The sequence below is a fragment of the Acromyrmex echinatior genome, chromosome 4 (genome assembly GCF_024713525.1).
Source record: "Acromyrmex echinatior isolate Ae372 chromosome 4, ASM2471352v2, whole genome shotgun sequence".
NCBI lineage: Eukaryota > Metazoa > Arthropoda > Insecta > Hymenoptera > Formicidae > Acromyrmex > Acromyrmex echinatior.
This window is the reverse complement of record NC_141855.1, coordinates 12,638,200-12,661,921: the sequence shown is the minus strand read 5'-3', so window position 1 is coordinate 12,661,921 and position 23,722 is coordinate 12,638,200. Positions and strand designations below refer to the sequence as shown.

Sequence of the window (23,722 nt, the reverse complement as noted above, 5' to 3'; positions counted from 1 at the left end):
AGTTCGTACATCATCCTTATCTGCATTCTGTTCCTACATCCTTGTCCTGGACTGAGCGGAGTCTGAAAGACAATAAATCACAATACTGTATTATCCCAAGTGCTCCGAGCAGACTTCTTCCTTCTAAATACCACAGCCACAAGTTATAGCTATAGAAACAAAGCATAAGGAGTTAAAACGTTTGCAAAAACCAAGATGCAACAACTAAGATTGCAAGGAATTCCGGTAATTCGAAAATAGAATAGAATAATATGAGCATTTTCCATAGATTCTGCATGACAATTAATGTAGTGACATGAGACTGTTGGTTTCTTGCTCCAGCACTGTTCGCGACAGGCGCGGTGGTGCGCAGTAGGTGGCCGGTTGTCGCGAGAAGGGGGGGGAGAAAGGGAGGAGTGGCCGACGTCGTCGTCGTCGTCGCCGCGGCGGCGGCGGCGGCGGTGGCGACGGCCGCGATGCTCGTAGAGGGGAACGAGACAGGCATGCGGAGTTTACGGTGATTCTTTACCACCGAGCGAACGCGTGTGCGCGACCGAGCGGAGCTCGCGGCACGCACACCGAGGCGTGCGTGCAGAAACGCGCGCGTGCATGTACCGGGTGACTGGAAAGTCAGCGTTTTTCATTGACAGAACTAGTGCGCTTTAAAACCGTTGTACACAAATCGACATAAAGATGTACGTTTAATAAAAACATAGAAATGAATTAAACCGCGAAATATTCAATACATTTCATTGTACTATTTGATAAAATACACATTGGACATTTTATCAATTGAGATATTTCATTTTTAGATTAGAATTGTTTAGATTAAATTTAGATTAGAATAGAGAATGTACAACAGTTTTAATATGCACTGAGTGCGCACTAGTTCTGCTAATGAAAAACGTTATTAAACGTAGGATTCTAAAAGTGAGGATTTAAAAATGAAAAGGAATTCGGAAAAAATTCTTTTCTCGTAAGCACAATCGGAGATGAACTATATTTCCATATACCACAGATTTCCAAGGGAAATCGTTCAGAGAATACTAATTTCTATGTCCTCTGTTTTAAAGCCGAAAAAGAGACAGAGACAAAAAGAGTTTTAAATTTCGCTTAAAATCGAAGTAATGTTGTACAATCGGACTTAAGACATTTTGATTGCGATTCGTCAGAAAAAGTAGCTTTATAACAATTACAAGATTCTTTGAAATAAAAATAGTTTTTATATAACTTCAAGAATAAATTAAATAAGAGTAAAATGTTTGTATGAATTTCCGCTATTGTTGATGGATAAATAATATTTATAAGACGATAAGATTCTTTAATATAATTAATTATTCACTGGATCTGAGTGTAAACATAAATTTATTATATTAAAAAATATCCTATGGCAGTGGCAAAGCAGCTTTTATGTTAAATGCAAAAAGCTGTTGAATCAAAAAGATGCAAAGAAATTTGAAAAGAGTATCATATTGTAAGTAAACACCAGTGGACAAAGTCCTTATTTTCTCGCCACGCGGTACATTGAGCCGGTTGAAAACCCACACTGAGAAAACTCGACGTACACGTATACGCGTGCGTGCGCACACAGACGGGAAGCGAGAGAGAGTGTATGCGTGCACGCGTGTATGTTATTCTGTGCATATGTGTGCATGAGAGGAGACAGTCTCGCTCTCTCAAGGGCTCCGCCGTCTCCGACTCTCGCCTCGTGTTTACGCGGTCGCGCGCGCATATGTACAGACTACAGGCGCGGACATCGCCAGGGAGAAACAGACAGACAGACAGACAGACAGAGAAAGAGAGAAAAGGAGGAAGAGCAAAAAAGCGAGAAGGAGAAGGTTCCCTCCGCTCGCGCGTGAAGGCAAAAAAGACTTCGCGGAGTAAGAGCGAGAGAGAGAGAGAGAGAGAGGACGAGGAGACGGAGCATCTACACGGTCGTCGTCCATGAAAGCGCGGCGGGCGAGGAGGTGCGTACGGGAAAAAAAAAACGTGCGTATATATCGCTGAGTCTGCCGTTGTCTCGTTAGCGTCTGTGCATAGAACGAGAGAAACAGAGAATGTAGTGGGAGTGAGAGGGAAAGACAGAAAAATATTCGCATCGCAGCTCGTGCGTGCGCTCTCGCATCAACGGATGGTCCATCGGTGTTTCCACGTCGCTCGGGATTGGAATCATCGTTGCAATCAGCCTCTCTCGCGGCGCGGTAAGAAATATGCGTGCTCCGGTCGCCGCGAGTGACCGCTATCCGTCGTTGTCTTGTTCGCAATCATACGGTGCGTGCTCCACCACCACCATCGCTACCACCATCACCACCACCACCACCACCACTACCACCACCACATCGCCACCGCCGCCGTCGCCGTCGTCGTCGCCGTCGTCAGCAGAATCGATACGCCATTGCGTCGCGACGTGCCGACGAGTAAATCGCTCGTCTGACGATGCTAGCCATGCTGGTGGTCGTGCTCCAGTGATGCGATAATATTTTCGCCGGACGTATCATCGCCGACATCCTCGTTGTTGTTGGCGCGCGCGGTGGCGCGACGTCCCGATAGCGATCGTCGGCGACGCCAGTAGCGACAGCGACGACGACGACGAGGAGGAGAAGGAGGAGGAGGAGGAGGAGGAGGAGGAAGAGAAGAACGAGGTGGTGGAGAAGCTAGGAGGAGGAAGCTCGCGTTGGCGCGCTCGGCGGGGAACGTCGTCGACGAGGACGCGGACACTGATAACATGCACTGTCCGCGACATCAGTGCGCCGTGCTCGATTGACGGATCGAGAGAGAGATGATAAATAGAAAAAACGTTCGCGTGTATAGTGACGATAGTTGGACGTGAAAAATAAATAGACAGCGCATACTTATATATATATGTGTGTGTGTGTATATATATATAAATCATGTGCCATTTCTCATTGTCCGTAGATTGCGTTCGATAAGACTGTAAGGTAAGACTCTGCTATGGATCGTTGGCCCGTCGTGTATTCGTGTGACCGTGCTGCTTTCGTCGCGCATCGACTTTGCGGCTGCGAGAGAACGTCGCGTTGAAAACCGCCGTCGCCGCCGTAAGAGGAGGCGGTGGTGGTAGAGAAGAAGAAGAAGAAGAAGAAGAAAAAGAAGACGACAACGAGGTGAAGGAGGAAGAGGGCAGTAGCAGAGAGAACAAGAAGAGAGTTCGCGACAGAATCGGAGGGAACTCGCTCGCGGAGGTCGGAGAGGAGCAGGTTCTCTCGTTCGTTCGTTCGTTCGTTCGTTCGGAGGACGGCGCTCGCTGCGTACGATCTTCGCAAAAGCACGCGCGAGGAAGAAAGAGAGAGAGAGGATCGCAGACAAAGAGGACGACGAGCGACAGGCTTTATCATGTTGTATGTGGAAGTGGTGGCAACGCGGGATCGCGGGTCGCGGCGGTAGTCTCATCGTTGTCTTCATCGGCGACGCGTAATGCAACGGCGGGAGGGGCGGACATAGGAAGGAAGGAAGGACGCGCGAACGGATTATACGCGTGTAACTCGGCCTCTCGTCACTCGTACCGGACGAGAGCGGAGAGAGAGTACGTGTGTGCGAGAAAAAGAGAGAAAGAGAGAGAAGAGCGACCGAGGAAGGCCTCGTAGAGCGCGGGTTAGGAAACCCCGTTCCGAGAGGATGAACTCGTGTCTGTCTCATGGCAGAACACGCGAGGAATGCAGTAGAGGCCGCACTACTATGATGACCACGACGACGATGACAACGACGACGACGACGACGACGACGACGACGATGACGACGACGACGACGACGCGCTGGGCCCGAGTAACATGGAAGTGGAATCGCGAGGAAGCCGAGTTGTCGCGCCAGTTGTCGTGCTAGTGCCCGGTCCCGCTGCTCCGTCATTCGCGACATAAATAAACTGGTGGACGGTCAAAGTATAATATATTGTGTACATCAGTTGCATGTATATAAAGCGATATCGAGTGCACTGAGATTCACCGCTGTTCAACGTTGGACTGCATACGTTGAAGTGGCGGTGATTGCGCTTGTACTCCGAATCTTGGTTGTCTATTTTCCTCCGGAGGGTACGCTTGTTGAATACGCGTGCACAATGGAGACACTATTGCCAGGCAGCACCGCCGCTGGCCAGTCGTATAGTCCGCAATTGAAGACCGTCCTCAAGACCTATCAGCTGTCAGCCATCAAGAGCCTACAAGGTCCCAGCTCGGCTCTGCTGGGCATGGATTGTAAAGCCCTGTTGCACGAACAACAGTCGTGCTTCTCGCCACCCGCTGTCAGTCGTCCGGCAGTCAACTGTGGCCTGGAATCGTCCGTGGAGTCGCAACCGTCAAAGGACGTAATTGAGAAGGAGATTCGCGAGACGTCGGGACGCACGTTGACGCCCGTCAACACCCCGAAGGCACCCCGCTCGTTGGAGGACTCGGATGAGGATCGTCCCGCGGTGGTGGATCGTCCGAAAGTCGTGTGCGAAAAGCGCGAGCTTGAGTTTCAGATACCGATACTCACAGCACCTGATCAGAGCTGCTCCGAGAGATGCGAGACGATCCTCGAGGGTGAGAGGATCTCGTGCTTCGTAGTGGGTGGTGAGAGAAGATTATGTCTGCCGCAGATACTGAATACGGTGCTGCAGGACTTCTCCCTGCAGCAAATCAATCAGGTGTGCGACGAGCTGCAAATTTACTGTTCACGCTGCACCCGGGATCAGCTCGAGGAGCTCAAGCATTCCGGCATTCTGCCGCGCAACGCGCCGTCCTGTGGTCTCATCACCCAGACCGATGCCGAAAGGCTCGTCAGTGCTTTGCTGTTACGGACAGAATCCTGCGATCCTTCTCAGATCGGACCAGCACAGGACTGTCTTGATAAGAAAACGTGTAAGAAGGAGGAGGAGGAAGAGGCGATTGTTAAGTTTAAAGTGTACCATGAATGTTTTGGCAAGTGCAAGGGTATCTTCGATGCGAAACTGTTCGAGACGGACGATTCAGTGTGCATTGAGTGTCTGGAGTGTGGCTACCAATTCTCTCCTCAACGCTTTGTGAGACATGCTCACAGATCTCTGGAGAATCGCACTTGCCATTGGGGTTTCGATTCCGCCAACTGGCGGTCGTATCTTTTGCTCTCTCGTGATCAGCAACACTACAACAAATCGCTCATTCTTTTTCGGGAGCTGAAAGAGAGGCATCTTGTGCTAAATTCCAAGCGAAAGCTAGAGGTATTGTCACTTACGTTTTGTCTTTAAAAATAAAAATGTAATTTTAACATTCCAAATGTGTTATTAAAATGGTATATAAAATTAAGTCTAACGTCACTTGATCTTAATATATCTGAAAAAGTATACAAGTTCAAATAATTTGTTTTTAGCTGAGACATGAGCACGAGAGATTGGTCAAACGCACAAAGAAGGAAATAGGAAAGGACGATTGCACTGGAATCTACAATGGCAATGGACTGGCAATGTACCATCCTGTATCCCAAATTGCCACTGATTCGTACTTGCAGATGCAATGGGCGGTTTTCGAGCTCGCTGCCAGAGGTGCAGCCTTTCAGCCTTGGAATGCTACCGGCAATTGCAAGCACAGGGACAAGTAAGTATTGTTTACGTTATATTTTGTCAGAGTCATGCACAGAGGCGACAGTTGAGATGAGGATCGCCTTTGTCAACAGTTCATCGTTGGTGCCTGCATATCTGAGTCGAGGTCCACCTGTATTGCAACATCCGGAGCGAGTCATTCCGCTTTCGGAGTGTGAGCGTTTCGAGCCGCATTTCCAACCTAATGTGGCACTGGCGCCTATACCGGCACCCGCACAGATAGGTCAGATACCGCCACCTTCGTCTGTTCATCAGCAACGACGGCATCATCACGAGCATCGCCGTCACAATCACCACTCCTCGAGTCCCACGTGTGAGAAACAGGAGTTATTGTCCGTCAATGTTAAAACGGAGAAAACGTCGCCAAGTCAAGCGCCGGCGATCGATTCTTATCCTCTGTACTACGTTTCCGAGGAAAATCAGAAGGAGGCGGCGCCGCCAAAAGAAAAGAAGGAGAAGGAAGGTGAGGAAGAGGAGAGCAGTGCAGCAGTGACGTCATCCACCGTGAGCGTGGAACCTACACCACTGGCGACCTGTTCTGAAGTCGGTACCTCCTCGCCATCGGAAAGCGATTCCGACACGGACGGCACCGCGGCGGCGGATCTCGAGGAACGTCTAAGGGCCCTGGACGTGCCACAGGACGTGATAGAGCTGGCACGTCGCGTGGCGTTGGAGAACGCGCAGCTGCGACGTCATCGACGATCGGACGCTCGCGAAATCACTAAATTACGCAGTCAGTTGCACATGCAGAAATTACAACAACAGCAACAGTCCCCCGTCGTCGTCGCCAACGATAAGAGTGATGATCAGGACAAGAAGGACGACGCAACGGCAACAACAGCGACGGCACCGCGTTCTAGCGCAGCTGACAGCACCGAGGGTGACAACGAGGAGACCGACGCTACGAGTTTACCATCGAACAATAAAGAGTCTGAGCCCGTCACTGTGCTGACGACTAATAACGAGTCAGATCAGTGATTAGGATAACGCGGAAGTTATTTAACACACACACACACTCACAACTGCTCAGCGATTACCGCGACGACGCTCATCCGTTGGCCGAATAAGCGTGCACTGAGTTTAGTATGTTAGGTACATATATACATATATACATATATACATATATTTACGATTCTAAACTAAACGATAAACTGTCTAGATTTATGTGATACGCGACAAGTCTTTAAACGTTATCGCAGATAATTCGGAGTTTTTACTAGATAAGTAAAACACGTGCTGCATCCAACTCAAAACATCAGGCTGATAGAGTCCTCGCGCTTCATACTCGTGTCTCGCGAAATTCGAACCGACCGACCGATCACTGTCAGCGAAGATAGCTTGCCTTCCATGTTTGTCGATAGCTACGCGCGATACGTCCACTTCCTATCTGCATTTTAGTATTTCGCGGATAACGAAAAATGATAACGCGTATTTTTCCGAAATGAATTTCGGCTTTTTGAGTCTATAGAACCGCGAAGATAAACGTATTGCTCCGTTAATAATTCGTCTCTCAGGCGGTGTTCTTACCGGATTTCGAAAGAGTGATACTCCCGGTGGGAGATGTGGCAAACCGATGCCACGAGTTGGACAGCCACGTCAAGTATACTTATATCGATCGATTTTTTTATTAAAATCGAATGTAGATATTGTATTATATCGATAGAAGGTAGATTTAATGGATTATACCGCGCCAATAAAACGATTACATCTAATGGGTATTACGATGAGATACATTTCGTATATATTAAATATATACGGGATGTAAAGTAAGATTTTTACTATATAATTTTGATCCTTGAATATATGAGTAATAAGAAAGAATGCATAAGCGTATGAGAGATAGAAAGCGACTTCTAGTGCGAATGAATTTAGATTGCTTCCCATTCACATCTTGGTAGTCATGCTCGCATAATGTAAATACATTGTGGCATCATAAGTGTATGTTTATAATTAATTACAGTATCATGACGAAATAATTGCTAAAGTACAAAAAACCTAGGTGCTATATTGTTATTCTAGGTATGCTGTAAGCATAAACCTGGGTGTGTTCCAGCAGCTCGTATTACATTGTAATGCCCAGAACGTTATATACACGTTCCAAAAAACCGAATCGCTACAAGTAAAATCTTGTGATTAACGCGTATAAGTGGGATCTACTTTTTTATTTCATGAAAAAGCTCGGTCCAAGCCTAATCACGTCAATAAAAAAGGGGGGAAGAAAAAAATTTGCGTTCTTAAAAATTATTTATTTGGTACATATACAGTAGGACCATAACACGAATCAGTTGTTGATAATAACGTATTCGATTTCTTAAATTTCCAATCATTTACGTGATTATCGAATCGTTTTATTTATCGACAACATAAAAGAAGTGATTTCTACATAGATTACTTATGGATCGACAATAATTCATAAGTATAGTCATGTTGTTTTCTTTTTTTTTTTTCAAAATTATTCTAAATATTTTTTTTTAAATGTATATGCTTCTTTTTCGAAATTGTATCTAAAAATGAAACGAGAATTTTATTGATCGAATCGTACGTGTAGACACGTACTGTATATAATTTCTGTTGAATACAATGTTTTGTTATTAATATATGCTATTTTTTTACGAAGATTCGCAGCTGGGGAATCCATCTCTTTAATATATATATATATAAATATATATTTATATTTATTTTGTACATATATTATTGTTGATACATATCATTTTAGTTGTATTTAATATATATATATATGTATATATATATGAAATGGTCCTACTGTGAGAGCGAGAGAGAGAGAGAGAGAGAGAGAGAGAGAGAGAGAGAGAATGGGAGATACACAGAAAATGTTGGTTGTTCTCAGAACGTTTCCAGTTTTGTCAACATCGAAAAATTACCTAAAGAGAAAATATCTTAGGGAGGAAGACATTATCAACTTTGACCGCGATTTCCGTGCATCTCTCAAATTTTTAGCAGAGACCGAGTGTTAAATTACATTAATTAGACATAATTTGTCTATATTGCAGATTTTTCATTTTCACAGATTCGAGTTGATTGTTGGGATTGACGATATAGAAAAAAAGAAAGAAAGCACAGATTATTTTTCCTGCATGAGAATACTCCATATATACGAGAATGTCCGTGTATCAAATTATTATATGCCACAATATGAAGGGAGAAATAGATTTTTTTTTTAATATATTCATATGAAGTATATATATATATATATATATACATATATATATATATATATATATGTATATATATATATTGAAGCATGATCAAGCAAGATATTATATGCACGTGTAAAGAGGATGTAGATACAGAAAAGAAATACATATATATACGAGAGATATACATACGCAAGAGGGTAAGTTTTTATTATGAACTCTGTTGTCATTTATTACACGTACAATCGAGAAATGCATGATAGAAATGTTTTTATCTTTTATCCCTCATTTTTTGTTCTCTTTCACTATACTACCCTTTATTTCGACGTCTGAATATTTTTACGCCGAAATGTACATGACGGAGTTCCCAGTGACACATGATATAACAATCTTCGTTTTAAATTAGACTATCACTTGAATGTATTTGTAAAAGTGGATGCACACGAGCGAGCGATCAACAAAGATAAACTTTCTCTGTTAAAGTTTCAAAGATATTCATCATAGAGAATGCAAACAAAATGGTTTGTTAACGTTTGGCTTCGCGTTCGGACTGATTAAAGTAAGACGGCACATCAAAGAAAATTTTGAAAAAATTTATCCTCACATTTTCTCGTTTGTTGTTCGTTCGCTCGGTCCATATCCATCTTAAAAGTGTAATCTTGATTTTGTACTGACTGAAGTTTTTTTTCCGAAATGTGTACCTGCGTTACGTGTGCAAGAAATTGACACGGGAGATTGTATAATGAGCACGTTTGTGCCTACACATCCCTGCGGTCAGCGATATGATAGTTACGACGACAACGTAAACCGTATACACTTGCATTATATTTCCATCGTGTAGCAAAACATGATGATTATTAAATATACATGATTGTGTATCGAAAATATACACGCGTACATATACACATGCCGAGACTGCTTCGAAGATCTCTTATCGTACATACACTTGTCTTTTCTCTTTATCTCTTTTCCTCTTGTTTTTTAAATATAGCTACAGTGCCAGTAATTCTTGCATCGGAAGGGGGAAAAAAAAGGGAAAAAACGCAGGTAAAAATTGACATTTCTACGCTCATAGAAAAGAGAAAGAGAGAAAGAAAAGGAAATGAACTCACCGCGCGGATACTCGATTTCGGCGTATTTGGACGAAGTAAATGTTAGATTTTCAAAGCAATCTGTTTTAATATGAAGCTGAACGATGTATGAGGTAATCGACGATGTAGAATAGAATACATTCATTATGATATATATATATAAATATATGCCCTGTATAACATTCGGTCAATATACATAAGATACGTTACATTGTGTGTAATGTTACAGTATGTAAGGTAAGAGCATCCCACCTAAGGTATAAAAGAATGTAATAGTCTATGTTTTTCATACACATACATACATACACACACTCAGTTTATCGTAGAGTTATCTAGGACGTAAAAAAAAAAATAAAAGATATAATTCGTAATACCTAAATAAATTATATAATACAGCTCGGTTTCGAATAACGTTTCAAGTCAGTGTATAAACAAAAAGGGAAAAAGACAAATTTCAGTTTTCGACGAATCGTGTAAACTGCCATGACTTAAAAAAAAAAATGTATTTCACTTTTACAGGGACGATGTATTTTCATTTTTTTCATGACGGAAATATATTAACAAATTACTAAAAAGAATGGAGAGTACATATGATGCCCGATTCCACCACGGAGAAGGGAAGACAGAGGATATATTAATTAATTGGATCACGTCATGCGTGCGATAGTCGAGAAGTTGTGTCCGTGCTTGTATAATATAATTATGACACACAAACACGCATGTCGTGTGTATCGAAGCACTGCTGACGCCCGTTGAACCAGGCAGCGAGTTCTCGGGTGCAGACGTCGGAAGTGATTTTTATCGTGCGCTTCGCTAATATTATCTCTGTTGTTATTATATGTTTAGTTTGACTTTTCGAAACACGAATTGTAAATGGCTAGGCTGATATGACCTACACGTGTGCGTGCATTGTTGTGCATACTTCGCTGATACCGAAGACAATATCATGTGCGAAATGTGGACATAAGACGTCTCGAAGACGTCTTAAAGATTGTTTCAAGACATCATATTATTAAAAAGACGTCTATAAAGCAATTTTTAAAACGTCTTTAAGACATATTTTATCTTCACATTTTAGACTTATAACATTGTCTGGGTATCTATCTCGCTGGATAGTTTTTCGATTAGAAAAACCTCATCTCTCCCGAATACATTCGTCGAAATCGCACGGATTTTCGTCGAATCTGGGCGCCGATGACGCACGTGTTATCAGTGATATCATTATCGTCGAATGTAACAGCATGTACATGGGCACCCGCGCCCGACGTATGTACATACATACATATATACATGTCCGTGTTGTTCTATTTTTGTCTTATTGGCGAAAACAAGAGAATCATAAAGGCGAGATCGCGCGCATCCCGTTCGATACAGAAAACGTGTGCACGTACACGCGTACGCGCACGTCGAGGAGGAAAATAAGCTATTTGAATAGATGATAAGGCGTATATAAGCGTTTATGCGATAACAAAATAAACGGGCTGATGCGGATATCGTTGTGTAGCGTGAAGACGAGGACTTTGCTCCGTGACGCGCCGCCGTATCTAAACTGCAACTTAGCGGAAATTCCAATAGCGATCGACAAATAGTGACCTATAATCGGCGATATAATCTGTAATGTCACGTAATGCGCGACGACCCGAAATCTCTGCATTCTGCGTTCAGCTCGAAAAGCAATCCCATATCTGCGCGAGCTGATTACAATTACCCAGACTTCACAAATGTCCGAGTGACGCTGCGGAAAACGTCCTCTCGAAAGATTTTTTCAAATGTCACTTAGATATTTTCCAAACGTTTTTGGATCTTTGAGACAGCGTTCAAGCATTTCCTGGGTGTCTCAAATTTTTTAAAGCGTCGTTTAGATTTAGGTGTCCTAAATTTTTTTAGATATCGTTTAGATACCGTCTTTCAGGTGTTTAAAAATTTTCGGCGCCTTTTAGACATCTTTTAGATATTCTTTATTAGAGAAACGTCCTAAATTTTGGAGACGTTGATTAGACACTTTGTAGACATTCGAAATTTTTGATGTTATTTAGCCATCTTTTTATGACGTCGTCTAGACAATTTTTGTGTCGTTTGGGTACGAGACACTATTGTCTGATATTGTTATCGGGAATTTATTTAATGATAGAAATAACGAAAATTATTTAATGCGTTGAGAACGCGTCGCGCGAGCTCCAAGAGGAAAGAAGGAAAGCTAACAAGATCTTTTTGTATATGCAGTATAGTATAGTTTATTTTCTCAATATATATATATATATATATATATATATAATATATAATTATATATATTATATAAATTCATATGTAATATATATAATTATATATTATACGTAACTATAATATATATTATATATATAAATATTATATATAATTCGTATATAATTTTATATATATATATATATATATATATATATGTGCTTTTATTTATTTGGTCGATCCGCAAAGAACTATGTCGAGCATTAGAATAAAAAAATATCTCGCAATTGTGCGCTAGGATTTATAATTCTTAAGAACTCCAACGTGTCATTGAACTACACACAACAAAGTGCAATACGAAAGTACAAAGTCTGACCTCCTGTTCTCTCGAATTTTGTAAATCTCCTCCCACGGAGAGGGAGAGAGAGTAGAAGAAGAAGAAACGAAGAGAAATCGATCGATCGCTCCTCTTTAAGTGTTCTACTCCCTCGCGATTACAAGAATCGCGATGGCATCTAATAAATTAGCGACGATGAGCGCTCCGGCTCTCTTTCGCGGCTTATACGTGATCTTATCTACCGTGATCGTATCTGCACTGCGATAAATTTACCCCGATAATACAGTGGAACTCCATTTTATAAGAGCTCGGCCCGCTCGTTCTCGAAGTTTCATCTTCGCCGTGGATATGTAGTTGCGCTGTATTATTAAAAAAAAATAGGGACGATTTTGTACCGAATCGATTTTGTACCTATTTCACAGCCATACATATTACACATTTTACACATACACATACGCTTACGGACATACATATACAAGGTGGTTCTTAAGTAAAGAGATTTTAAAATATTTTAAGGAGTAATTTCTCACATTAATTCAAAATGAAAACTTTATATGTCCAAAATGTTTTAGTTTAAAAGTTAAAGGGTGACAAAGTTGAAGAAAAAAAATTATGTTTTTCAAAATTGTTTCGATATTATTTTGAAACATTGTGTATGTATCAAGGACATGAAAATAATTTGAGTATTTTTCGAAATTTTTCCTTTAACTTTAACACCTTGTTTCTTTGAAACTAAACTGTTTTAGGCATATGAAGCTTTTGTTTAGAATTAAAGTGAGAAATGACTCCTTAAACTCTTTTAGAATACTTAAGAGTTATCCTGTATACACACGAACACATAATACAAACAATCTTTCGTTAGAATCTCGCGATTTCTGTACGCCTGAAGCATACGAGTAGTATATATAGAAGCATTTCTACGGTCTCATATTAACCGAAGTTAACGTTAATGATACCTAAGTAGTCGATCCGCAAATCTAATGACTAAATATTCGGCACAATTACGACATAACTGTACATATATATACGAATATTTTCCAGAAAGAGATGAAAAACCAAGTAATACCCGCAATTGTTAAGCATAAGTCAGAAGAGCTCTGTTATATATATAGGCAAGAACGAATATACCACCGTCGTTTATATTAATTGAATACAATAAAAGCAAGTTTCGAGCAAGATCTGCATACGTCTCACTCTGTCGTTTACCACATTTTCTCCGCATTACTGCACTTTAGTTCAATGAAAACGAAACTCGGATTTTTCTATGTATTATATCATTTATATATATTGGGTCGTCTAAAAAGTATCCGCGGTTTTTTGTCACTAGATGTGTTGACCATCAACACGGATACTTTTTAGATGACCCAATATATTATTTGATAAGATAGCGAATTTATATTAATATTTTTTGTCATTAAACAAAAAATTTATTTGAAGGAAGATAATTATTGTTTTCTATATTTATTATATATTTTATTTCTTTTTATTATACATTTATACATATTTAATTGTTATATTGAGATAAAGAAATGCTTCATATATTAGGCCTGTTCGCGTTACTTGAAATCCTTCAAAATTTTTGAACTTAAAATGAGATAGATATATATTTGAAAGGAAAGAAAAAGATGCTGAGTGTACAAAAGTGCATGCAACGTGAACAGACTTATGGCCTTAAAAAGAACGATTTTTATATCAAAATTATTTTTTCTATAAAATCTTATTTATCATTTGTATTATAATGATTTTATTTCAAATTATACGCTTTAAAGTATAATATTTGTATTTATAAAAATTTTCTCTTTATTTATCCAATCAAGGAAGAAGTTAAGCAAGAGATGAAAACACACATATCAGACACATGGCTCTCGACAAAGATGCTGTTTCAGCTTCGTTGATAGAATGAAATGGAATGAAGAAGGCATTATACCGACGCAGACGCGAGCATACAAGGCATCCTCTCGATGCCGTCCAAAAATCGTCGAAGTTATCAGGAAAACAGAAGCAGCTAGGAGGTTACGAAAGGTAGCACGATTCAAATCTCCCGCCCTCTAGGGAATTATAATTCGGAAGAGGTAAAGTGAGCTAATTCGAATTTTGAGATTTAGGTTGGAGAACATGGGGCGCGGAATTTGAATTGGATTTTGGTTCTGCCATCTCTCGTAACCTTCTCGCGCGATATATTTTCCTGATAACTCCAATTTTTCAAAGCTCCTGAGCACCTTCGAAGACATGTATCAACAATCTCCCTCGTCTAATTACTTTTTTGTTTTATTATTTGAAAAAGAGAGAGAGAGAAGGTAAATTTACATAAATGGAGATATTTTAAAACATAATTAAAAATAAAAAGACATCAAATTAGGTTTTTAGACAATATATTACTGTTAATGTCTCGCTCATTGATTGCATATCTTTCGTTTTATATACTATTGCTGTATGTCTTCGTTTTTATTTGTTATGTATCAATAAAATTATTGTATTATTATTATTGCGTTATAACATATCATATATTTATTTGTTTACATGCTATACAAACATCGCTTTTTGGTTCTTCGAGTAAAAATCAAATTAAAGCAGTCCAGTCTATCAAAAAATATTATAGATGACGATTGTAACGTTTGCTCGATGTGCCATAAATTTTCTCGATAGAAGGGTGTGGACTTGGCAAAATTTATATGATAGAATTCTATCAGAAATACAACAAATCGTGTCGTCGAAGTGAATAAAGCAGCATGATTATATTAATGGATTATATTAACAGAGGATCAATTCTGTACCTTTAAACAAGGTGAAAATTACAGTAAATTTGCTCGCTTTTGTAATTTTCATCCTATTCCAAGATATATAATTGCCTCTTGTTCGCAAACTAATATTTAAAAGAGAGAATATTCACTTTTTACTCAAATCTATTATTATTTATATCTGTTGACAGTTCCCTTTGGATCTAACAAATATGCTTGTATTTTCGTATCAAAATATATGCAAATTATGTGATAGAACAAAAGAAAAGTAAAGAGAAAATAAAGGAAAAAAAACTTGTTGCAGTCATTCAGAAAAATATAAAGATAAAATTCTTTCTATAAAACAAATTATTTCCTTCCCAGCAAACGAGAATGGATTGAAATGAATTGAAATGGATTCAGATTTTCAGAAATATTGATTCATGAATGCTAAAATGAATGTTTTTCAATCCTGAATGTATTTTTATTCATTTATAGAAATTGCATGGAGCATATCTCTATGCCTGTCAATCTAAAAATAATATTAGCTTTTTCTGTGCACAACACACACACAACATATATTGTGAATACTGTCCAATTCAAAACTTTGAATAGGAAATGCAGTTTTTCAATCCAATTGCATCCAATTAAATTCAAAAAAAAGTATTCGTTATTTAAAATACGCATTAAGGATAGAAAAAATTTCAATCTATTTTAATCTATTCTTGTTTATTGGATTATTATCAGTCTATTTTTATTTTTGCTAATTACATATTCATCATTATTTTTTTGTATGATTTACGTTTATTTTAATAACAAGGACATGTGTTATGTTTTTAGTATTACGATCCAGCAAACGAGAATGGATTGAAATGAATTGAAACGGATTTAGATTTTCAGAAATATTGATTCACGAATGTTAAAATGAAAACTTTTCAGTCCTGAATGCATTTTTATTCATTTATAGGAACTGCATGAAGCATATCTCTATGTCTTTCAATCTAAAAATAATATTAGCTTTTTCTGTGTGCACAACACATACATTGTGAATACTGTTCAATTCAAAATTTTGAATAGGAAATGTAATTTTCCAATCCAATTGAATCTAATTGAATCCAATTGAATCCAATTAAACCATCCAAAAAAAATATTCGCTATTTAAAATACGCATTCGGATAGAAAAAAATTTCAATTCATTTCATTTTAATCCATTCTCGTTTGCTGGAGACATTTTTAACTCGTTTATGATGCAAGTTTTCTCAGAAAGCATAGCATCGCAGTGATCTCGTTCGAATCATGAAAATTTAACGGGAACCACGTATCATCATCCCGTAGCGCTCTCTACCTGCTGTGTCCAAGATTAATTTACAATCGCGGCCACGGAGTCCTGGGCCTGCCTGGGCCCCCGAGGACCCGTGAGAACCCGACGGTGGACGAGAGGAAACACGGAGAACGCGTCCGCTCGCCGTTGCGGGAGGTGTGTCTCGATCGGTTCCATCGCGGTCGCGCCGGTTGCGCGGCGGCCAGATTTCAACCCGAGACATTCGCTCTCTTCGGTACCGCATCCTTCCGCGTGAATCTCCCATTCTCTTAGTGTAACATACGTACACACACGCGCGCGCGCGCGCGCGCACCACACACACACACACACATATACAGCCGTGACAAGAAATCGCCCGTACATTCCACAGGAGGCGGGTGGTCGCCACGCTGGAGATGTGAAAGATTCCGGTGCGGACTCCGCGAACGAACCGCAGAATGGCTTTCCTGTGCCCTGTACGCATACGTCGCGGAAAGAAGAAGAAACGTAAGTAAACGGCACGAGCCTATATAGAAAAAAGTGCAAGAGAGAGGAAATGAGAGGGAGAGAGAGATGTGAAGATCGAGAGGGCACGGCAAATTTGGTCGCAAGGGCCAGTTGTCACATTCGGCCCGATCACCTGTTGCTCGGGACCGGTTATGCAGCTTCCACCCCGTAGCCTCTGTGTAACGAGCCGGGCCGAGTTCATACGTCGATTACGCACAACTTTCGATTTTTCTCTCCGTTGGAAAATGCAAAATCATCTTCTCGTATAAACGTCATATTTTAAAGTGAATTATTATTGTTACTGTCGTTTTTTCAAAGTGTGTCTTGTCAAGAAGTAACTTTCATCGTGAAATAAGTTTTGTATTATATCTTGTAAACATATGTGTTAAAATGATTCTTCTTGTAATTTTGGGAATTTCTCTTTCTTTCAAAAATAATTTTGTTTTGTATTAAAAAATGTGTATATATGTATATATTTATACAGTATTGTATAAAATTATAAAATTCTTAAAAGTATCGAGTTTTTATTTTTTTTTTTAATTCCGTGTAAATTCATTCACATTTATGATAAATTTTCAATTTCGCATAGCCGGAACACACAACTTTAATTTGGAGAAAGACTGTGGGACAGGTGGCAGTGGACTCGGTCTGGGTACCAGAGTGCCATTACCTCCAGGTCGGATAACTGGAAGCGCTAGTATTGAAACGCTTGTAAGAGTTGGTATTGAAAAAGAGAATGGACTCTCTCCGGACAGTAAAATGGTCATTGTGCATGACTTTACTCCCTGCGTGGACGATGAACTTCAAGTCAAAAGAGGCCAGGTTAGCGATTGATTGCGTTGTTCTCCGATAGATCTATATATTACAAGCGGCATGCTATTTATATTCCATATGTAGCAATTTCTAATACATAGGTGATCTGCATGTCTACTTCTTTTAACTCAATTTTATTTTAATTTGTCAAGAGTCCTCATTGTTTTTAAATCTTTTTTATCTTCTCTTTTGCTAGCATAAAAAATTATACAAAACAAACATTAAGAAATTATATGTTTGTTAAAAAAAGATAGCATTAAGGAATCTTTACGTTTCAGGTAGTAAATGTGCTTTACAGAGAAAACGATTGGGTATACGTAATAGCAGCGGACACGCGTATGGAAGGTTTCGTGCCACATTCGTATTGCGCACCATACACATCGCAGCTGGCAGAATTGACACTGGCCAACCTGAACAACGTGAAGAAGAAGTTGCCGCGATCCAATGAAAATGACTGTGATCTTCTTAGTGCGGGTCGCCTGCAGGAAACGCAACAGACCGATACCGGATCAGCTTCGGATTGTGAGAGCTACGCACGAAATAACATTACTACCGCGGATGTCAACGTCAATCGCTCCAACATCACGCAGTCCCAGAATTCTATACAGACTATATCGTCTCAGCCGGACGTACACCCCTTCTTCAAGGTATCAATTGATTAGTCGAATGCTATAAAAACATCTTATTCCCAATTCAATATATTTCTGAATTTTCACTTGACATTCCAGACCTGATGGATCTATTATATTGGATCCACTGAATTCTAAATCTCTCAATTCTTAAAATTAATCAGTGCTTTTTAATTAATAAATTAAACACTAATTAATTTCAAGGAATAAAAGACATAACATTATATTGTAAATACTATATAATTAAATAGCTCACGGACTCAGCATCAGTAACTGTGTCACAGATTTTGACTTTGATTTCGGAAGATTAAAATTTAATTAAAATCTTTCCGATATTAAAAATTTTTAATTGGTTGAGTAAAATATTGGCACTTGTAAATTAGGTATAGTATTTTTTAAGCTCGTTTGACTCATCAGCGAGAAATTCTACCGTGCGTCCCACAGGATCCATCAGCCGGAAGATACATTGTTCTTTACACCTTCGTGGCACGAGACGAAAATGATGTTAGTGTCGAGAGAGGCGAGTTCGTAACCGTGTTGAATCGCGACGATCCAGATTGGTTTTGGGTGCTCCGACATTGCGACGGCAATGAGGGTTTTGTACCGTCTGGTTTCGTTTATCCTGGTCACGTTCTTCATTCTTATGCGACAGCCACTACGACGGCCACCACTGTCTCTACAAATACAGCATCCACAGATGCTCATAGTCCAGGTTAGCTCTTTGTTAAACTATTACATCATTCAACCGTTAAATCATCTCTGGAAAAGTTTTCTAGAATATGTTTCTATATATGTCAATGATAGGAGTTCAATGGAGTTCTGTAACTTTTAATAGCTAGGACTACATTTGTTATCAACCTTTTATAATTATTAACAGTGTTGATTTTTCAGGTAAAGGTACGGGAGGTGAGTCGTTACAAAAGGGAGTGCGAGATTTTCGAGACGAAACGACCGGTACGGAGTTAGTGGTGCTTTACGATTACAAAGCACAGGCGCCGGACGATCTATCGGTGAAACGGGCCGATTGGATATATGCGGATCTGGGAAATCAAACGGTGGATGGTTGGCTCTGGGCTTACGCGCCCAAGACCCGCAAGTACGGTTTCATTCCTAAAGCGTATGCGCGGCCCCCTGCCATGACTAGCTTATAATTCGAACTGTTAGGGAAGAAAAAAATTCGCTTGACTTTTTTAAGTAAGTTCGCAATACTGTCTTGTATCGTCTTGTATCGTCCTTTTATATATTGTATGTCGTGCTAAGTATGTGCAAAGAGCGAGATAATTAATTTTTTATTTAAATATGTACATCAATTATTAGTCCGGATGATGCAATGGAAAAATAAATTTAGCTAATTAGGCTAAAAAATGAATGATATTTTTAAGAAATAAACGAGAGATTATTGCGTGAACAAGATGCAATTTTTTCAGATCTTCCATTTGCTTTGCCCATTTTTCCTGTATGGTCCCAATTTATATTGGATGGGCTTACATTTTTTAAATAGTTATTTCAGAAACAAAGACGTGTGTTAACAGAACACATGTTTAATGTACAATAACATTTACATTGAGACTGGTACAGCCGGAAGTGATATGGCTGATTAATCCCTCGTGGAGAACTATACAATCACCAGCTAAAAAGACGTCACGTGGACATTGGGTGACTCTCAGGGACGTCACAGGGCCTGTGTACGTGAGCGAACGAAATCCCCCATTCTCGATATTATCGACAGCCTGTTAAACCATTCAAGTGTCATTATCCATCTTTAAGCACTGGTACGTTTTCGTATTATATTACACAAATCGATTTGGCGAATACCTGAATGCTGCACCGAAGTCTGTCAGCTGTGTCGCCGATGTCTAATCCCGCCACCCAGGCAATGATCATGTCCTTCTCGCACTGGCCTTCTCCGCCGGCGTGCATTTCCTCATGACACGCGTAATTGTGGCTGCTGTGTAGACGCGCTGCTAACACCGGCAGAGGCAATCGATTCCGATACTTAGGATTTATTTGAATGCTACCGAACAGCCTCGCTGAGGAATCTCTTATTGTTACAAAAATTTCTGCGATTAGTTAAGTTAGACACGTTTATAACATTAATTGCAAATATTATACGGTTTTATCTAAGAAATTTCTCTCTCTTAATTTTAAATCAATCGTAAATCAAATTCTTATTCGATATTTTTTTTTTTATTAAAAGAGATCACTTGTTTTAGGAAATAAGGAATTAGAAAAATATATATCGAATGCACCTGCAATGTTTAAGCGACGGTACTATACTAACGAGAGTTTTCCGGACACCAGTAAGAGAGCTAGACATCGACTGGAGTTGCAGGAGAGAGCTCCATAGCTGACGATGAGTGTGCTTTCGGCTCCGGGTTCGACACTGAGGATGGGCACTTCGGGATGATCGAAAAGGAAATGATGGGTGAGTGCCGAGAAGGCGACGTTCACCGAGCAGTCTAGACGTGGGCAACGTATGGGTCTGCGGGAGCAATCGATCAAAGAGGGACTTTTGACCTTGATCTCGGAGGAATATCGATCCACCGTGCCATTTCTCCTTGTTATCGTTGTCATTAGATTGCAACAGCCAGGCTGCTGTTGATACTGTTTCCCGCAACTTTCCACTTGCTCCTCTCGCCGCAGATTGCCTCGATCGCGATCAATGTATGAGACGGCATCCGATTCGTAATCTAACGTTTCGTTATTATTTTGGCTGGATATCGCCTTATCGAAATTGTAAGCCCACTGATTGCGATGCGGATCGTACGTTTTCGAATGTATGTTGCGATCGCTGTCTCTATCTTGGAAGAAACTCGTGTGTGATCTTCGAGGCTGAGAATGCTCCGCAACTAAAGGATATGTCTTTCATTTCATACGATATTTAATTTTTATTGAAAGCATGACGATAATTAATCGCACATGCCGATTGATTAATTATCGTCACTTGAGTCATTATTTAGAGATTTATAAGTGCTTAGATTTTCTAAAACTTTTTGTACTTTAGAATATTGATTTCTTTCACCTCAGAAGAAATAAATATTGCAAAGCTATCTAATTAGAGATAAGAGCTATCTAATTAGATATAATACTTTATTTCACTACTAGAATATATAGGTTTTAGTGAAATATTTTCCTAATTTTTAAATAGTGTAATGATTTAGAATAATTTTATGTTCCATAATTTTATTTTTCACAGTTTTGTTTTACTATAGATTAATTGTCATACTATATTTATGCAAAGTTTAAGTATTGCCATTTTTTGTATAGTTGAAAATTTTAAAACTTCTAAAAGTAGGTAATAATAAAAAAACTTAATGCCTTATATGATTCTTTAGCATCACAAAAATATATCATGTTACGAGTTAAAAAGACTATTATTACATATGTTAAATATATGTAATATGTGTTGTACAAAAAATTTTCCGAAAATCTCAAACTTCTTTTTTTAGATCCCTACATATATTAGTAGTTATGATGAATATTTTATTGACCTGATCGGATTGAAAAGTTTCGTACACAACGTTGACATAACAAATAGCCCTCGGAACAGTGTGGATCCTGTTCGGAGTTGGCGACGGTTCCGCCGAGATTTGCGTCGTTGATGATAACATGACAAATCGCGCACTGTTCAATCTGCGCAGTTTTCTGCTCATTTTTATTCACTTCTTGGTTTGTATCTACTTTCTGAATTTTTGCATCTTCCTCTTCGCTTCGATTTTCGTCAATTTCCCGTTCTTCTTCTTCTGCTTCGTCCTCTGTAACCTCGCTAGAGAATTCCTTCCTTTTTTGCATTCTATTTTCATTATCTGAATACTTTCGAACGACATGGTGATAATTTAATTCCTACAATGCGAGATATGCAGACAAATAAATAGATATATTTCTCTTTATTTAAATGACAAGTTAGTTTACAATCCAACGTTAATTTAGCAAAATTGCCGAAAATATTTGGGCGAACAAAATCATTAATTTAAAAAAAATTCAGAGTATTGGTTATCTCAAATAAATGTTAATATACTAATTAACTGTATATTTATCATACAGTTAACATCAATAAACAATATTTATAGTAATTAAATTTCTTAAAAAAATAGACGTAGTCTTTTTACAAAATTTAGTCCTGTCGAACGAATTATGCTCATGATTATGATTGATAAGAAAAAAATATACTAGATTGTGTTTACGAAAGTTATGTAAAAATATTAAGGATGTATAATCTCTTTTTATCGAGTTTTTGTGATAAGTGAGTGCAATTTGCGTCTTTGTTGTCCGCAGTCTCGTGCGTACAGATATCACATGCCTTGCGATGATTATTTGTCACGCGGCCGTCGGCTTTGGCGGCTTTATAATCGACCCTCTCGTTGTCCATTTCTTCGCGAAGCTTCGTCGACAGTTCTTATCACCGCCTTGATAACCTTTCGTCGATGACGTATGTGTCTGTAATCGGCCGATTTTCGCCACGAGCGTCTAACATAACATGCGAGATTATAGTTTCCGGTGTCTGAAACTCAATTTGCATATGTCATGCAAAACATCTTTATGAATGTACTTTTTTTATCTTTCATAAAATTATTGATAATTTCATGTTTAATGATGTACATATCATCACATTTTCTTTTGGCGACTTTATTGTTTTTTACATTATGTATCTCTGTAACTGCTCTTTAGCTAAAATTTATTTCATGAGATTAATTGAGAATACTAATTGAAAATATCTATACTCACAAGACTAATTCGTAAATATTACCTTTACTCGCTATTTTATTTTTAGATAATTTATCTACTTGAGTTTGCTAATTGACTCAAAATTAGGCAAGCAATTTATCATTAAGCATTGCATGTGTTATTATTGCATTAAACATTATACTGATTATATACTTACAAGAAATGACCGACTGCTTATCGATGAGCTTATCCAGATCCAAGAAACTAATTTTCTCTCCTTAGCTTTCTCTTCTAATTAAGTTCTCTTCTAATTATTTCTACGGAATTTAAAGAAGAAATATATTGTAGAACAAGATGAATCTTTTGAATCTTTTCCGAAGCGACACAATGAATTATTTGACAACCGATTGAACTTCAATTGACAAACGTTCTCGATTCGCTGTAATTTAGTCTAAAAGAATTTACATTCGTCAGAGCCAGAAAATGTTCGATACGCCACGGTATTTAGATCAGATGTAAGGCCATCTTGACGTTTCTCGGAACAAAGAAGAAACAGGTCGCAACGATATTAGTGTAATATCGTTGCAAGAAAATTCGATTCATCGTGCTTTCCTCCCGCAGGTCTTAAAATCGTTCTAAATTTAATTTATATAGAAGTTTGTTTTTACATCAGCAAAACGATACATGATATAAAGCCATTGACCTTTAGTTCGTTGTACAATCGATGCGCTCTGCCTCGATATCTATCTGTTTGTGCGAAAAGT

General features: G+C 39.1%; 3 protein-coding genes and 1 pseudogene across 3 annotated transcripts; 2 read left to right on the top strand and 2 right to left on the bottom strand.

Annotated features, from left to right (window-relative positions):
* Nucleotides 1-1,610: 1,610 nt before the first annotated feature.
* On the bottom strand, nucleotides 1,611-2,473 carry LOC147909987 (uncharacterized; annotated as a pseudogene).
* On the top strand, nucleotides 2,470-13,503 carry LOC105146461 (ski oncogene). The gene is made up of 3 exons (XM_011056748.2): nucleotides 2,470-5,167; nucleotides 5,317-5,540; nucleotides 5,620-13,503. Exons 1-3 carry the CDS (start codon nucleotides 4,049-4,051, stop codon nucleotides 6,521-6,523), a joined length of 2,247 nt encoding a protein of 748 aa, XP_011055050.1. The 5' UTR covers nucleotides 2,470-4,048; the 3' UTR covers nucleotides 6,524-13,503.
* A 2,891-nt stretch (nucleotides 13,504-16,394) lies between these two features.
* LOC105146462 (Dachs ligand with SH3s) lies at nucleotides 16,395-19,704 on the top strand. The gene is made up of 5 exons (XM_011056749.2): nucleotides 16,395-16,851; nucleotides 17,441-17,673; nucleotides 17,943-18,311; nucleotides 18,738-19,005; nucleotides 19,185-19,704. The coding sequence occupies exons 1-5, from the start codon at nucleotides 16,803-16,805 to the stop codon at nucleotides 19,442-19,444; spliced, it is 1,179 nt and encodes a 392-aa protein (XP_011055051.1). The 5' UTR covers nucleotides 16,395-16,802; the 3' UTR covers nucleotides 19,445-19,704.
* Nucleotides 19,705-19,816: 112 nt separating this feature from the next.
* On the bottom strand, nucleotides 19,817-22,460 carry LOC105146463 (uncharacterized). The gene is made up of 4 exons (XM_011056750.2): nucleotides 21,785-22,460; nucleotides 20,575-21,142; nucleotides 20,109-20,334; nucleotides 19,817-20,023 (listed from the first exon to the last, which is right to left on the bottom strand). Exons 1-4 carry the CDS (start codon nucleotides 22,083-22,085, stop codon nucleotides 19,835-19,837), a joined length of 1,284 nt encoding a protein of 427 aa, XP_011055052.1. The 5' UTR covers nucleotides 22,086-22,460; the 3' UTR covers nucleotides 19,817-19,834.
* Nucleotides 22,461-23,722: the final 1,262 nt, after the last annotated feature.

Excerpts from the sequence above, each read along its gene's own strand:
- LOC105146461 (XM_011056748.2), top strand. The coding sequence starts at position 4,049 with ATGGAGACACTATTGCCAGGCAGCACCGCCGCTGGCCAGTCGTATAGT. Across the intron at positions 5,168-5,316 it reads ATTCCAAGCGAAAGCTAGAG|CTGAGACATGAGCACGAGAG; the intron begins GTATTGTCACTT and ends ATTTGTTTTTAG. Across the intron at positions 5,541-5,619 it reads AATTGCAAGCACAGGGACAA|TTCATCGTTGGTGCCTGCAT; the intron begins GTAAGTATTGTT and ends CTTTGTCAACAG.
- LOC105146462 (XM_011056749.2), top strand. The coding sequence starts at position 16,803 with ATGGCTTTCCTGTGCCCTGTACGCATACGTCGCGGAAAGAAGAAGAAA. Across the intron at positions 16,852-17,440 it reads TCGCGGAAAGAAGAAGAAAC|CCGGAACACACAACTTTAAT; the intron begins GTAAGTAAACGG and ends AATTTCGCATAG. Across the intron at positions 18,312-18,737 it reads ACGTACACCCCTTCTTCAAG|GATCCATCAGCCGGAAGATA; the intron begins GTATCAATTGAT and ends TGCGTCCCACAG.
- LOC105146463 (XM_011056750.2), bottom strand. The coding sequence starts at position 22,085 with ATGCAAAAAAGGAAGGAATTCTCTAGCGAGGTTACAGAGGACGAAGCA. Across the intron at positions 21,143-21,784 it reads AAACTTTTCAATCCGATCAG|TTGCGGAGCATTCTCAGCCT; the intron begins GTCAATAAAATA and ends CATATCCTTTAG. Across the intron at positions 20,024-20,108 it reads GACTTCGGTGCAGCATTCAG|GCTGTCGATAATATCGAGAA; the intron begins GTATTCGCCAAA and ends ATGGTTTAACAG.